The following is a 16,171-nucleotide window of genomic DNA, read 5'->3' on the forward strand; positions in this document are numbered from 1 at the left end:
GATTCCCGCTGAACTACCTTGTAAAATCTGGAGATATGTAACAAGCGACACATTACACACGTCGGTAAAGGTATCATGGTTACAGTGTATTATTGGACGACTTCATGACTAAGCGTCATTATTTAGTCAATATATAAGTGGATAGCTAATATTCATCATCATCACCATCTGCCTATATTCATGTCCACTGCGGGACTAAGGCCTCTCCCTGCGATCTCCAATTACCCCTGTCTATATTGTACATTTCTAATTGGCCCCCAAAAATATAGTAATGTAACGCGTTTCCGCCTTTGTGCACAAACATCCAGATTTTAAGGAATGCAGCACCTACAGATGCTACTCGCTTACTGCAAGAGCACTTAAAAGCTTGGAACTTGCTATTCAGTGTCCGTCCGTCTAACATTTACATTACACTGATGACGGCTATGGTTGTCAAGTTTTCATCATCATCATCATAGGTGCTGGGCGCGAAGCCTTTACCCACCGGCATTTTTGTAACCAAGGTTTCTTTGCCTACTCCCAGTACCGCATTACCCAGTGGCAATTCTCGGGCTCCCTCAGCATGGCTGTTTGCCATGGTGATTAAGACAGTGTTCCGGGGCTGATGTCCGTGTTGACACTGCCTGTGTGATTGTGACTGGTGTTATGGCGTTGTGCAGTGCTTGTTGCATTATTTTGGTATTTGTTGCTTTCATCACCTTTCACTTTGTTTTTTTTTCTGAGTACTGTCAACAATTTGGCATAGCTGGCCCTGAAAAGCCCAACCTTACCATCTTTTTTGATGAACTACGACATACCGCACGATCCAAACGGGGGGCTTGGAGCGCACGGATCATTTTGAACATGCCTTCCTCCAGCGTGTGCTCCGTGGCAGCGAGTTTGAAGCTTTCCCGCAGAACGCTGCAGAAGCATTGCCTCTGAGTATCTGTGGCACTTCCAGCAGCCTCCAGATCCTTTGGCACTTCGACTACCTGCTCCCATGGATTCTTAATGTATGGTATGCGAAGACTTGGAGCGTATGCCACTGTATTGAATTGAATTTATCCTTCTCGAAAAAAAGAATGTACATGGAAGGAATAGCACCACATGCAACCCAGGTCCACAGCTTGGCGGTGTGGCTGCCCTTTTACACGATAGTAACAACGCACAAGCATCTAATGCACACATAACTTTATCTATGGACTGCTATATACAGAAAAAAAGTATTCATTCCGAATACCAGCACACTACAATCTACAAAAATCACAGGTAACATTAACATATAGATACAACATAATTCCCAAACAGAAATCTCACTGTGCTTTTTTGGACAACTGTGAGACTTACTTATACTACGTTTCATATTTCACAGACAGTGCTCCGGAAACTACGCAAGCAATGCCCTTATCTGACGCGTACTAGCTGCGTTTCGCAGTGTGGTTCTTTTTGTGTGATGTTTTCTACAGAACAGCTAATCCATACATTAGAATTGTCATTTGTGGGCGTAAGGGTACGTCTAATCACGCATTATTGGCGCACTTTCGTGCTTTAGTCTGGAACGCTCTATGTTCTGGTCGCGAGCACAAGTGGTGCGCTGCGGTCGCTCGTGGCAGAAACGTGTCACTCCGCCTGTTCGGCGGTTAATAGGTTCAGTTCTACGACACCCTGTATACAATTCTACATATTCTGCTATATAAAAGTATAAGACATTTTAATTTTGCATCGAATTACATGACGCACGCCTGTGCCTTTCTTTCATTACTGACGCACTATTTTGGTCTTTGGTCAGTGAATGAGTCAGCGGTTTTTTTTTTTTTTTTGGTCAGTGAATGAGGTCTGTGTAGCATTCGCAGCGTTGCCTGCTACGTGGTAAACAAAGTATGCACTCTTGATATTTATTTGCAAAACTACTGAGAAGCATGGGGTAGGTTGTGTGTGATTGACTATTTAGCATAGGCATTGCCAAGAGTAGGTCTATGCAAAGTTTCGGGGGCACTGCTTAGTGCAACACGGTCAGACACCTATGCATTCCCACGACTCGTAGTCCTACGAAGACGTCGCGTATTGATCTAGGAACTCGAGCAGGTCCTTATACAACATTCTGGGGTTGTTCAGTGCCATCGCGAAGTGCAGGTGTGTGTAGTAGGGGTCGTCGATGAAGTGGTTTTTCTTGACCCGCGGTCCGAGGTCCTTAATGAGCTCCCGTACGTTGGCTGGCGGCACAAACTGATCGCCGCGACTCCAGAATATGCCCACGTCGGTCTTCACGTTGCTTATCTTGTATTCCGGGGGCTCCTCCTGTGGACAAGCACATACCGCGCTGTAAAGGCTGGTAATTCATCGTTCACACGACTACAGGACATTCTAATGGCTTCAAAGGCTGATTAAATAAGTAGTCCATTTATTAAAGACGATAGTCTTTCTTGGGGAACTTAAACGCTGAAAATTTGGTCTGTCTGTCTGTCTGTTTGTCTGTCTGTCTGTCACCCGATTCAGTCACCCGGCCAAAGTTGGACCACTTGCTTACCGCCCACACTACTTAAACTGGTACGGCTGTTCATACTTGTGAACGTTATCGATCACAAAGTAAATATTACGCATATCTGAGGCGCAACATCACTAGGTAAGTATTAGGAGGTGTGTTCCTTTAATAGAAAATACATAGATACGTAACTCTAAAGACCCTAGTTTCTTAAGCTGTGCTGAAAATGCCATGCTATGCGCGCCGGTGGTTAATAGGTTGCGCGACTGCGCGCTGACGAGCGCCCTGTGCCATGGAGGAAGAAAACCCTCTGCACAAGCTCATGTTTCCCGATGTATTGCCAGATGGCGTCCATGTCTCACGCAGCGCCTCCTCAATGTTATCAATGCCAGCCAGATGCGGTCGATTCAACATAAAGGAAGCGCTGTCTGAGGCAGGGCAAAACATAAATGGCCGCTTGATGAAATAATGAGGTAAAATGAAATCTGTTCAAACAAACCTCCATTGCATTTATCATGCCAGGACGGAAATGGTACGAGAACAGCATCACGGGTGGCCGCGGATCAGACCAGCACTCATGTAGTACGGCCGGCAGAAGTGTCTTTCGACGACATTTGCAGCGAAGCACGCAGATACGCGGCAATTTTTTTAGTTAGTTGGTTACTTATTTAGAAAGTTAATCAGTTACGTCTGTTAGGAAGGTAATTAATTGGTATAGTTAATTGGTTAGTTAGTTAGTTTGCTAGTTAAAAATTCATTCATGTGGATACATCTTGCAAGCTTACCGGCTACAATCGCCTAAATTGCAATATGTGCCGTAAAGTAATTAATTAGGAAGGTAATTATTAGTTAACTTTTATTAATTATCTGAATATGTGTTTCGATTCCTCGAGCAAGTAATGTCCGCCTCTCCGAATAATTCAGCTCAAGGACTAGAATTATGCTATCTGCCAGAGGCGATTTTTAAAATTTCCATAAAACTTTAAAATGATCATCATGTATTTTTCTATTTACGTCGAACATAATTTTTATTAAATTCCGTATTAACAAGTTCTACAAACCTTTCTCATGTGAAAAATCATTTGTCGCGAGATTAGTCGATGATTTCCAATGAGTATAAACACTCGTGGAAACAATTAGTACTTGCGAAATTGTGAACATGTCCTTCCATTCGTCACCTTTCCGAAGCGCAGCGCGAAACGGGTGAACTATACGCGCACGTCGAGTCGAAATACAACACAAATCCAGCAGTTTGTGAGCCATCTACAGCGCATAATTCCGCACCGGCTCACCCACCTCGACAACACAACGTCTAGGAATGAGTCTGACAAACGTTACCGATCACACGCTCACTCCACATCGCTTGAAAACCTCAGGAGGAGTAGGGACGCCTCCCTTCCGAACGCCCATTGTTCTCGCTGAAATACCAAGTCGTTTACGTTCGTGTGTGGAGCATCTCAACGCCGAAGAGCTTCAAATTTGTAACGAGTCTAAGTCACTCCAGCAAATAATGTTTAACACCGCCGTCAGTCTTAAACGTCATGGTTAAGTTGACCTTGAATAGACATGTCGGAGTACGCACTTACATCATGCGGAGGCGATACCGCCGGGAGGCCTCTGGCTTCTCACTCTCTGTGTCGCACAGGGCTAGTAAGGTGGCGACCATGAAAAAGTGTCTAAGACTTACAGAATGCTTAAAATTCAAATCTCTTATTTGTTATTTGTTACCGTGGCTTATTCTTTTTTATATTTTCGCAGCCTAGAAGGAACGGCCGTAGACCTCCTGGGCTTTAAGGTGTGGCCGTAAAACTATTATTATTGTTGTTTGATTTGTAAACATATACACAGGAAAGGAAAAGCAAAGGAGCAAGGCTGGCAACTGCCCCCGGAAGGGGCACGACTCCTGCCTACTCTTCAGAAAGGAGGAGATGATGATGATATGTGGTGTTTTATGGCGCAAGGGCCAGTAATGGCCAAAGAGCGCCAACTCAAAAAGGAGGAGACAAGCATAGAATTGAAGATAGGTAGGAGGGAGGAAAGAAAGACCGAGATTACAACTCTCAAAGATTAAAGTAGAACACACAGTAGGGCCCATCACTGCAGGTCACGCTATTAAGGAATGTAACGTAGGAGAAACGGGCTTCGCTAAAACATACAATAGGAATGCTTTTTTTTTTTTTTGGTGCTCACCTGACCATAATAAATTTTGTTATCATCAGGGCCATAGTCGAACTTGGTTGCCTTCTTCGACTTGAGAAGCTGTAAAAAGAAAAAGTTGAAAATTTAAGGGGTGTGACATTTCGAATGCTACGGCCTTTTATGCATTCTGCAAGACACAAATATGTGCAAATGATTGCAGGTAATCCCGACAATTTATTCGTTAGCCAGCTCGTTGAATGTCACAAAGTAGCGAACAACATCTGTTGTCGTTTATTTTCAGTTCATACTCACCCAGCTGTTGCCAGTTGTCAACATGAAACAAAATATTAAAAAATTATAAAAAACGAAGAGTGAAAGGAAATGGTCTGATTCACGCGACGCATCGTGACTACTTTAAAATGTTGAAGCTTATGAACATGTCCTGAGAGATTTGGTGGTGCGCACTCGGTGGCCAAGGCATGAGTATGGCCTTCGAGATCGCTTACCGCTCGAGTGACTCCAGAGGCCATGACATGCCCCTAATTGCTGGCCTTAGGCAAATGTTTTGCGTGACTGGGCAGTGTGAAGGTAATATCATTTCACTTACCCCGCCCTTCTTCGCTCTCTGTATTATTTTCTTACATCGCTCGCATTGTTTCACAATTATCTCGCCAATACAATTTGCGTTTCTTATGCCTTTCTCTTCTGTGTACAATGGAACAACTGCTCAAATAATTTATGTTATTGTTATGATACTGTGGTAGGACAGATATATACAATTTTTAACATTTTGTTCACGGATTGTCCGCTTTATCACTTTGTCCTGTTTTCTTGCAGGAGTACTTACACGTGTTTTCAAAATTGTACAAATACTACCACCTTGCGAAGTTGTAGAAATTTTACCACGTTGCACGCTAAATAGTTACACTCAGCAATTATGATGATCACAAAGCATTTGAACATATTTTATGTTGATACCAAAGCTGCCCTCCCAAGTGTCAAAATTTTGCTGGCGTTGTGTAACAATAAGACTGCGTATGATGAAGTTTCTCATAAGAAAAGATAAACAACGGGGCTACGTGCGCTTCTGGGAGAGCGCACATAGCAGACGCCGCGATTTGTAAAACAGACCGAGCCAATCTGTTATGACGTCACGACGCATCTACCTCCTGCGAACCGAAACCCGAACTGCTTAGTATAAAGACGTAATACAGCAAACTCTGTATGGTGTTTCGACGCTCGCCAGATCTTCATCAATGGTTGAGAGGATCTGGACGAATATTTACAGGAAAAAAAATGACAAGACAAAAGTATAATGCCAGTATACTCCTTCAGGTCCACCGCGTCATCATTCTACTATCAAACAGAGTGCTCACAATTGCGGCACGGCGCGCACATGATTTCGGTATCCTTGGGAGCTCATGACACAGGGATGACCCCGCTCATTTTGACATCATACACGCCATGCCAAAATGACGGTCACCGTCGGTAGGGACTGAAGCAGCCATTTCAAATTTAAATGTTGGCTTAATATGTACGCTGAGAGTCCAGTTCGTCGTATTTATTTATTTATTTATTTATTTATTTATTTATTTATTTATTTATTTATTTATTTATTTATTTATTTATTTATTTATTTATTTATTTATTTATTTATTTATTAGAATACTTCGACGATCATGTCGTCATATCGGGTACTAGCTAGCGAAAGCAACTACACCCAAATTGCCTCATTTCCAAACCTACCTGCGAAAAGTGGACGAGGTTCTTCAGTGAAGTCCCGGCAGGCAGGTGGCACAGGTACACCGGAATGCGAGACTGCAATGGCACAGGAGAATTGTGGAATTTAACGTCCCAAAGCAGCACATTGAGCAAGGGTGCTGCGCAGGCGGCATCCCATGCAACACGCGACATCATCCACCTTCTTGCTACTCCCCGGCCAATGAGCACCCGCGGCCGGTGCTACAGGAAAAGCTTGGTCATAGAACTGGCGCACACATTCAACGAAAATCTGACGACGCACGCGCACTCACCCTCAATTATCATATTTCTATAACGGTGCATGCACCTACGGTGATGTGGATAACACCGGTGTCAGGCACTTACGGGAAATACGGCATTTTGTTAAAATGACTATTTATTTGAAAAATCTGTTCACAATTGCGAGCAGAACTTATACCTTTTCTCTCTCTCTCTCTCTCTCTTCTAAATCAATAAACACGTAATCAAAGTTGGTTGAGCGGCACCGAATAATAAAAAAATTAGAAAACTGGCTCCTCACTTGAAACAGCGACTGAGAGAAACACCGATAGCAATTTCAAGCCTCTTTTGCAAGCGGTGCCGCTGACGTTACGCGCTTTTGCTGACCGATCGCCGCCGTAGGTACAAGTTGAGGAACTTGCACTAGCTAAGCACTGATGATGTGCGCGCCTTCGTCAAGCATCTCGGCTAATCACGTCCCTTGCCTCCTAGATACAGGTGCCCGTTTTTTTTTCGCTATTTTTCCTCTCTTTTGCGTTATTAGACATAAGGCAACAAAGCGGCTGCAGACGAGATGACATGAGTAAAAACAAAAAAACGTAGCCTGTTATTGCGAGAGAAATGTTGCCTGATTACGCACCCGGAGAAACGTATGACACACAAAAGGCGTCATACAAAGTGCTTCGCGAGCCCATGCAAGCACCTAAACCTTTCAATCTCGAAGATATTATTTTGCAATTCCTACGTATTTACATAGCAAGAAGACGCGTAAAGCTCCGTATAAGGTAGCACAAGCGGCGGAGCACTAAGGCATTCATACCACAAGCCAGTCGCGAGAGTTTCAATACGTTCGGGGTCGTTTAACAAATATACGGTGCACGTCTATCGTTGAGCACACCTGGTGCTATGGACCCACCTCGTTCCATGAGTGTCGTTCACACGCTAGTCATACCTACAAACGATATTTATAATCTAGGTTCCGGTTGCTACCTCATTCATGTACTTGCTGCCGAGGTTGGTCAAGCCGTCGCCCAGGAAGGAACACACTGCTCTGGTGGGCAATGCGCAGAAGGTTCTTGCAACCGGCAGCAAGGGGAACCCCTGGGGCATGAGCTCGTATCGGCCGAGGGTGACCGCCATACGCTGCGTGCAGAAGAAGGGGAGAGAAGGCAGCGTTATTCATCATCATCATGAGCCTATTTTTATGTCCACTGCAGGACGAAGGCCTCTCCCTGGGATCCCCAATTACCCCTGCCTTGCGCTAGCTAATTCCAATTTCCACCAGCAAATTTCCTAATTTCATCACCCGACCTATAGTTTTCTGCCGTCCTCGACTGCCGCTTCCCTTCTCTTGGCACCCATTCTGTAACTCTAATGGTCCACCGGTTACCCATCCTACGCATCACAAGGCCTGCCCAGCTCCATTTATTTCTCTTAATGTCAGCCAGAATATCCGCTATGCCCGTTTGCTCTCTGATCCACACCGATCTCTTCCTATCTCTTAACGTTAGGCCTAACGTTTTTCGTTCCATCGCTATTTGTGCAGTCCTTAACTTGTTCTCGAGCTTCTTTGTTAACCTCCAAGTTTCTGCCCCACATTTTGGCATCGGTAGAATGCAATTATTGTACACTTTTTTTTTCAACGACAGTGGTAAGCTCCCTGTCAAGATTTGGCAATACCGGCCGTATGCACTCCTACCCATTTTTTTATTCTTCTGTAAATTTCCTTCTCATGATCAGGGTCCCCTGTCGGTAATTGACCTAGATAAGCGTACTCCCAGCTGTACAGCTCTAGAGGCTGACTGGAGATCCTGGATTCTCCTTCCTGAGAAGGCAGCGTTATTAAGGAGCTTTAAATGTGGCACGTCTTCGTATCAGCCTTCTCGACATTGACTGCTGATGCCGTTGACAATCTGCAGGAGGAGAACAGAAGCCATTTATTCTGGCACTCTCCTCGATTTGACAAAAAAATACAAACAATCACTAATGCATGGCGGCGACTAGACGGGTGCTACCGGAACACCGATCCCACCAATTATCGGTCCAGAAGGCAGTGAAGGCACTGTTGTGCTTTTCGAAAGCGACTGGCTCGCGCGAGTGACTTTGACTGTGTGGTGATGCTCGCGTACATGAACATATTCACCATCTTGCCCCCTCTACCTCTGTCTCTTATTTCTATTCCCTTGTGTTTTTCCGCCAAAGCAGAGTAACCCGTCAGACGCTCTTCTGATTAACATCCCTGAATGTTTTCTACCTTTTCTCTCTCTGTCACTCTCCCTGCATTCATTTATTAATCTAATTTTGGTATCAAAGACACTGGCAAGAAATGTGCTGCCAGTTTTATTGTTTGAATGAATGAAAGAATGATGCGAAAGGAGAGGCGTAACAAAATCTTTCACTTGCTCCGCATTGCCGGTTCGGAATCTTTACCGTTTACCTTTACCGTTCGTTACACGGTAATGCATCAGGGCTAAAGCTCTCGAATAATTCAATGCGGGAGGATTTTATGGCTTCGGTTGCCGGCGAACTTCCGGTCAAAATCATTAACCTATAGCTTTCTTCCTCACTGGCCCCAAGTAATTCTTTATTATTTACTGTTGTTGTTGTCATCATGGTCGTCGTCGTTGTCCTTTTTTGTTGTTGTTTTTCATAGAAACATATAAATACGAGGTAAAATATCAAGATACGTCCACTTCACAAGAAATTGTGAAGAGCCAGGACACTAAAGAGAGGAAGAAACTAAAGAGGGAAAGAGAGAAGACAGCGCACGACATATCACATCACACGTAGACAGAGGACGGTCAATAAAGACGAAAGTCGATCGAGTGTCGTATATTTGCTTAATAAATTTCTAGAACAGCTTCGACGACCTTTTATCCAGTCCCCTACATAGGAATTATTTTCGAGAGAGATATGGCGGGGACCATGGGGGCCGTTTTGAAAGATTTCTAATCACTGATTTCTCACGTGTGAATCGAGCACATTGCTGATATAAGATAGTATAAACATACACGTATTGAGAAGCACATATATTCTACTGTCATATATGCTAGTTGTGCTGAACTGTATATCACCGCGGTGATCTTTTTTTTTTTTTGGGGGGGGGGGGGGGGCGGGAGATTGGGGATAGGCGGAAGGGGGGAGTGGGTCAGAACGCCCTATCCCTCTCTCTGTTTGCTGGCCTGCGTATATCGAATTGAAGCGTCACCTTTTGCGAATAAGAAGGCAGTGATCTAAGCATCATGAAAAACCAAGTTCATTGGAGCGTGTCTGAATTTTTCAGGTCGTCCTGGTCTTACTTGGCTTTCTTAAAAAGTACGGACCTGGACTGTAGACTTTGAGTACACTCAATTTACATCCTCCATCTGTCGACATTGTCACCCATCATGCCTCTCTTTCTTCTCCATTTCTTGCCCTTCCCGCAACGTCGAGTAGCTGGCCAGAGGAATGTACCTCAGGCCGACCTCTCTGCAATAGGTATCATAATTTCTCTCTCTCTCTCTCTCTCTCTCTCTCACGGAGCGACGACTGCTGTAATTGAAGCACTTCAAAAGCGCAAATTTCAGCCAGGAAGATTTTTGTAAAAGCAAGATGGTTTACCAGAGGCTATCTCCAAGCCGCATACCAACCTCCAAAACAGATATTGGTTATGCCCATTCCGATTAGTCTATTTCTTGTCGTACTCGGTAGCGTAACTCACGTCACCAATGGAACACGTTTGATCGTTAAGAGACTTGAGCTCTTTGCGATCAATTTGCCTTCATGTGTCTCGAAAAGGCTAATTGGGCATATTGCTCACGCGGTTGCGTACTTTGACCTTGATGTCCAGTCACGAACTTTGAGACGCTCGTTTAAGACCGTAATAACTATGATGATGCTTTTTGTAAGACAGCGTTACTTATCGCTGCATGCGGTGTTGTCAACTCCAAGTTGTTGGGCGGTCCGGCGTCATTGAAGTAGCTTTGATTTTTTTCTTAACCTCCTTCACATTTATTGAAAGAAAGAAAGAAAGAAAGAAAGAAAGAAAGAAAGAAAGAAAGAAAGAAAGAAAGAAAGAAAGAAAGAAAGAAAGAAAGAAAGAAAGAAAGAAAGAAAGAAAGAAAGAAAGAAAGAAAGAAAGAAAGAAAGAAAGAAAGAAAGAAAGAAAGAAAGAAAGAAAGAAAGAAAGAAAGAAAGAAAGAAAGAAAGAAAGAAAGAAAGAAAGAAAGAAAGAAAGAAAGAAAGAAAGAAAGAAAGAAAGAACCATGCACTTGTCTGCTTAACCTATTACCTAAAGCATCATATTTTTGTTTTTCCCCGTTGGTTCCGTGGATCACTTCCTTCTGTTTTCTGAACGTATTCTCATTAGCAAGGCTGAGAAAGGCCGAAGAATGCAGTCATCCCAGTAGGCCATCAGAGCAAATTTGAGAGAGCAGGAAAATATCAGTCGGAGTACTCCTTACGTGTCCCCGATGAACGACGTGCTGACATCGAGATTGTCGAGCCCTTCCCATTCCGCACAATAGAAGGTAGTTGCGTGCATAGTTGCGGTTCGTGAACAGATACGGCGGGTCAAAATAAGAATGCGACGTGAAAAGAACGTGATGCACATTCATGATCGCTTACAGGTTTTTGTAGGTTACTGCCTACATCCCCCGCACAAGGTCAATTCACATTGTCGTGAAGGCGATGCTGAAATACGGTTCCAAGCCAATCAGCAGCAACATCAATTATGGTCGTGCAATTTAAGCGCTACTATATCTCGCGGGGCACAACACTAGTTGTTTAAAATTATGCATCCTCCAGTGGAAACATTTGAAAAAGTATAGACAATTCCATACGAATAGGGAAATGTGAAGTCACAGGCTGTTTGCTTTCATCCACGAATAATTATCAATACGAAACTGTGCAGGCTTTGAAAAGGTTGCTCTTGGCGATGCGTGCTGAGATATGCCGAGATTGTGTTCCCATATTTTACACTGTAATGTCGTCAAAACTCTCTTATGCGTGGCCATAAAAAGTAAAGGCTGATGTTAGCCTTATAGGATTCGGTCAGTAACTTTATTTTTGAACTGTCTTTTCACTAAATATTATGTTTTAGCTATGTCTTAAGTACCAGAGAAAAAGTACAGGTAGCACGCGTGCTATGTAAGTGAAGATTAAAATGGGGTTATTGTGAATCATTTCAATGTAATGTTGATTTTATCTTAACACCGAAATAACAGATGTGTGTTCGTACTAAGGACACATGGATATGCTACTTCGTTCAAAATATTGGTGAATCTATTGCTCAGAATTCATGCAAACCTCTCAAGGCTCCCCAGTGTAATGCGTACCGTTATATAATGAGGTCTATAAATACAGATAGTGTGTTCATGTCAGATTGTGACGCGATGTTGTTGCGAGTGTTCTCATTTGCTTGCATGTGTAATGTTGTGTGCTCAGTATATGCAATGTCATAGCGATGTGATGTGCGCTGGTGCAGTATACTACTTGGAGCAACAAGCTCGAACAGCGAAGGCTGATTTTTTACAGCTTAAGCTGTTATGGGCTCATTCCAATAGCCGTTCCTGGTCGCGATGATGGCGCCGCCGCCCCGTAGCCGCTATCGCCGGAAATGCGAAAAAAATGTCACAGTTTCGCCCTAAGGGCGAAACAATGAATGCGATAGCAACACAGCAATGTCATACGAAGTAAGGTGAGCGGCTTTGGTAGCAATATGAATTGTAGTAAACCTGAGCTGATTAAGTAAGCAGGTGTGCTGCGGCGTAAGTAGACCGACATAAAGAGAGACTCGATGACCACGAGAAGGCGCGTGTGAAACGGTGGTGTTGATGTGAAGCGCTTCCCGTGGGCAACACGTGCGAAGAGACAGACCTGTAGCTCTGCACTGCCGATCCGGGCAGCATTGCATGTGTAGCGTGCGTTGGAAAATGTGGCCCGACTATTACTAACTGAATGAACAAGCGTGGTGTGAGCGCGCACAAACAAACGTGAATAGATCACACTGAATGACGGCAGACAACGACTGTCAAAACGCTGGCAGCGAGCGCATATGTACGCCGCAGCGGTGAAGGTACGTGCGGTCTATCGCTTCAACGGAAACTGAGCGGCGAATGCACGGCGCATAAAGGTCAGAGCCGTGGGGAGATAAGAGACCGTGCGGGCGAGACGAGCGCGGTTGTTGGCAGAGGAGAAGTGCGCCCCTCACTATATATATGCCTGTTCCTACGCAATATCGCGTCTGTGATAATCCATCTCTTCAATAATCTTTTTTTCGCTGCATGCACCTGTCTGGAACTGCTTTTGGGTGCTGTACAACTCGGAAAAATCAGGCGGGTGAAGACTACGTTGCAGAGGAAGCTTGCTGTTGTATAGGCCCCTGTGTCACTCCGCAATACACATTGCGCATGCTTTAAGTTTACTTTCAACCTCGCTCTGTTCCCTTTCCATTCCCTCTCTCCTGTATTACTATATAAACACCCTGCAGTTGATAATGTTCTCTGCCTGTCTCGTTCCAAGGCATCTATGCACTACGCTCCGTTCCTGCTAGATGACACTTACCATAATATGATCGGAAAAGGGCACCAGCATAGCGATGGCATCGACATCCATGTGGGACAGCTTGTTGAAGGGAGCCAGGCCCGCAAATGCCTTCACCTGCGTCGGGTGCACAAAATAGAGTACAGGTTACTAAAGTGCAAGTTATTGGAGTAAACGATTACGAAAAGGCATACGTTATTTAAAAAGAAGAGGCTATACTTATCTGACAATGTCAGCGATGAGTTCAAAGCTATTGGACGAGTGAAGCTGTTTATTGAAAACTGAAGGTACACGTTTCAAGCGTAAAGATTCCTGCCACCTGCGATAGGCTAACGCGTCTACACCATGCGTAAACGAGTCACGTATCCTTCACATCCCAGAGTACCGCACGAATACAATTACACTTAACGCAGCGTGCTTAGACTCTTACGTTGTGATGCACATGCTGCCCTTTGTCAGAACCCATCAATACTTCAAGAGCTACGGTTTTGCGTTCAACGGTGTAGCCTTCCTTATCTATCTATTATTTCTTTTTTTTTTCCCGTCCAGCCAGACAAACCGTGCCTATTCTGACTACTAAATGTTTAAGAGAATCTGTGAAGGTAAAGAAAAGCTGTTCGGCCGGGATAAGACTGGGGAGCTTGCGCGTTTGAAGCGCACGTGATAACCACTACACCGCGGAAGCGAGCACGAAAAAAACCCGCGGTAAACATGCATTTTACCCATCTAGAATAGCGGTGACAATCGTTGCCCTCAGTTGGATGTGTGTAAAGGATGCACCCCACGAAAAATCGTATTCTTCCCCGAATATTTTATGATTCTTCATTCTTTAACTACGGCTTCCTTTCGGGCTCCACGCTAAGTTGGCGGGGAGAACCATAGAGTTCATATACAAACTCTATGAAGAGAACAAGCGAAACACTGCTTTTCTTTTCTTTTCTTTCTCGAATACATACTCTCACACTAACTTTGTATAGTTTCCTACTCGATGCACTGGGCCAGAAAACCAACATTGTATTTCAGTTTTGCTCGAGTTCGGGAAGGCTTACGATACCTTGCGCAGATAGGGCATCTTGCAGAATCTATAAGCATGTGTAGCTTGTCATCTGCAAAGAAGTCGCAGCTCCACCTGAAGGGCGAAGAACCGACAGTGGTAGCACGGAATTAAAACATTACACGAAGCAAGGCCCGTAGTCCCATTACCGGTGCATGTTGCAGCTGAACACCAGTGGCATCACGCTGCCCAAAGGCACGCATCAATAGGATTCATTCGAAGACCATGCGCACTCGTGGTCATAATGATGTCGCGATGATGAGCGCCGGCAGCGGGGAGCGCGTGTGCTTGTCCCAAAGCGAACGTTCGGTACCGCCGCTCCGTTTACCACTTCACTGTACCGCTCCTCCGAAGCTCAACCGATCACGTGACTTCCGGCAGTAGGAGCACAGGGAGACTGTGCATGCGCATCAAGGCACCAGCCTTCTCGTCTTAAATGCTCGCCCTCGCTGACGCGCTAACACGCTCGAGCTCGCGCCTGCGGTGGACCGCGTGACCTCGAACCCTCGGCTTGGGAGCTGCGCATGCGCCGTGGCACCCAGGCCAGCACGGCGACGGCGCAAGCGTGCCTCGAGTTTCCGTATACTGCTTTCGCGATAATACCAGGCGCTGCAAACATAAATTGCCATTCTATAGTCGGCGACTTGTTCTCGTTGCTTTGTCTCTCACCGTCCCATTTGTTTCGCGATGGTGTCAACAATTACTACACTACAGAGGAAGTGATGCTTTATGCTCTCACTTTGTCGTTGTACTCCGGCTTCTCGGACATCATGGTGAAGAACATGAGCGTGCCCTGGGAGAGGCCCAGGTACAGCAGATCTTTTCTGCCGGTCTTCTTGAGGACGTAGTCGATCTGGGCCGGCAGGTCGTACTTTGAATGTTCGTGGAACCTGCGGCAGTGATATAGTATTATTAATTGGGCAAGATTGCCTATGTGCACTATAGCGCTCTAATTGAAATGCCTCATCTCTGCACAAAAAATTCCTCCGCGAAATTCCGTCCAAGGCATCGCATTTTTACCACTGACACTTTTCTACCATTTTGATTTTTCAAGCGCATTGGAATGTACGTGTGTGCATATTCAATTCAGTTTTATTCAAGAGCTGTTAGATGTTAAGAGCACGGCTAAAAAGCTCGAAAAGGCTTGACTGCGTCCGCTCACATAATAACGAAACGTTAGGCATGAAAATCCAAAATTAAGAGAGGGGCTGACAGAAGAAGTAGCACGCATTTATACCAACACGTTAGGCAGGTATGCCATTGAGACGGTAATCCAAAATTATTGCCTTTTTGGTGGTATCCAAGCGAAAAGCAATATTCAGCATCGTTTTCTTAATAATCAAATGTGCCCTTGTAGCGTGTTATTACAATAAGCACTCGAAAGACAACATTGCGTTCGAACGGTCAAATCTTTCGATTTCTTCAGCTCCTCGGATAAAACTCATTATTGACCTAATTCATTATGCGTTGATCACCATTAAATGCACCAGATTGTACAGTGCTTTGTCTATATACTAACAAGCACTACGAAAATTGGTAGCTGAGATAAAACAACTATTAGGAAACAAAGAACAATTTAAGAAAGATCTCTTACGAAAAGTTCCAAAATCTTCGCGAACGTGTGTTGTATTTCTTGTGGCGCTTTCCGTGCGTATTACCCCGTACGTTTCCCATCCATACGTCATATTTGTTGTCCGCCAGAACGTAGCCTGCAAACGAAAAGACGTTAAGAGCAGATGTAAGTGGAACTTACGTATACGTATTTTTTTCTAGCAAATACGACACCAAAAAGAGCCTTTATTTCAGCTGAACTGCCTCTGGCATAGTGAAAACCACTCAACTCTGAATGTAATCACACAAAGGCCCTTTAACGAAATCTGGAGAAGAGGTTTGCCTAGCGATGCGCCTAGGCTGCTGCTCCAGATGAAAACAGTGAGAAATTAAATCATACTCATAGTGCACGCCGCAGACACACTCAATCCCTTTAATCACTTCTGTCAATACGATTTCTAAAT

At 44.5% G+C, this 16,171-nt stretch overlaps 1 protein-coding gene across 2 annotated transcripts in view; it reads right to left on the reverse strand.

The window, feature by feature from the left end:
• Nucleotides 1-1,081: 1,081 nt before the first annotated feature.
• Nucleotides 1,082-16,171, reverse strand: part of LOC119464074 (lipase lipl-1-like) — a 236,414-nt gene continuing 221,324 nt past the window's right edge. For both annotated transcript variants that reach the window (XM_049655883.1, XM_037724896.2), the window contains exons 3-9: nucleotides 15,751-15,865; nucleotides 14,896-15,046; nucleotides 13,124-13,219; nucleotides 7,571-7,723; nucleotides 6,347-6,418; nucleotides 4,652-4,720; nucleotides 1,082-2,277 (exon numbers count right to left, since the gene is read on the reverse strand). In XM_049655883.1, coding sequence (XP_049511840.1) covers nucleotides 2,026-2,277; nucleotides 4,652-4,720; nucleotides 6,347-6,418; nucleotides 7,571-7,723; nucleotides 13,124-13,219; nucleotides 14,896-15,046; nucleotides 15,751-15,865 — 908 coding nt within the window. In that variant the 3' untranslated portion in view covers nucleotides 1,082-2,025. The remainder of the gene's footprint in view (nucleotides 2,278-4,651; nucleotides 4,721-6,346; nucleotides 6,419-7,570; nucleotides 7,724-13,123; nucleotides 13,220-14,895; nucleotides 15,047-15,750; nucleotides 15,866-16,171) is intronic.

The sequence above is a fragment of the Dermacentor silvarum genome, chromosome 9 (assembly GCF_013339745.2).
Source record: "Dermacentor silvarum isolate Dsil-2018 chromosome 9, BIME_Dsil_1.4, whole genome shotgun sequence".
In the NCBI taxonomy this organism is placed as follows: domain Eukaryota; kingdom Metazoa; phylum Arthropoda; class Arachnida; order Ixodida; family Ixodidae; genus Dermacentor; species Dermacentor silvarum.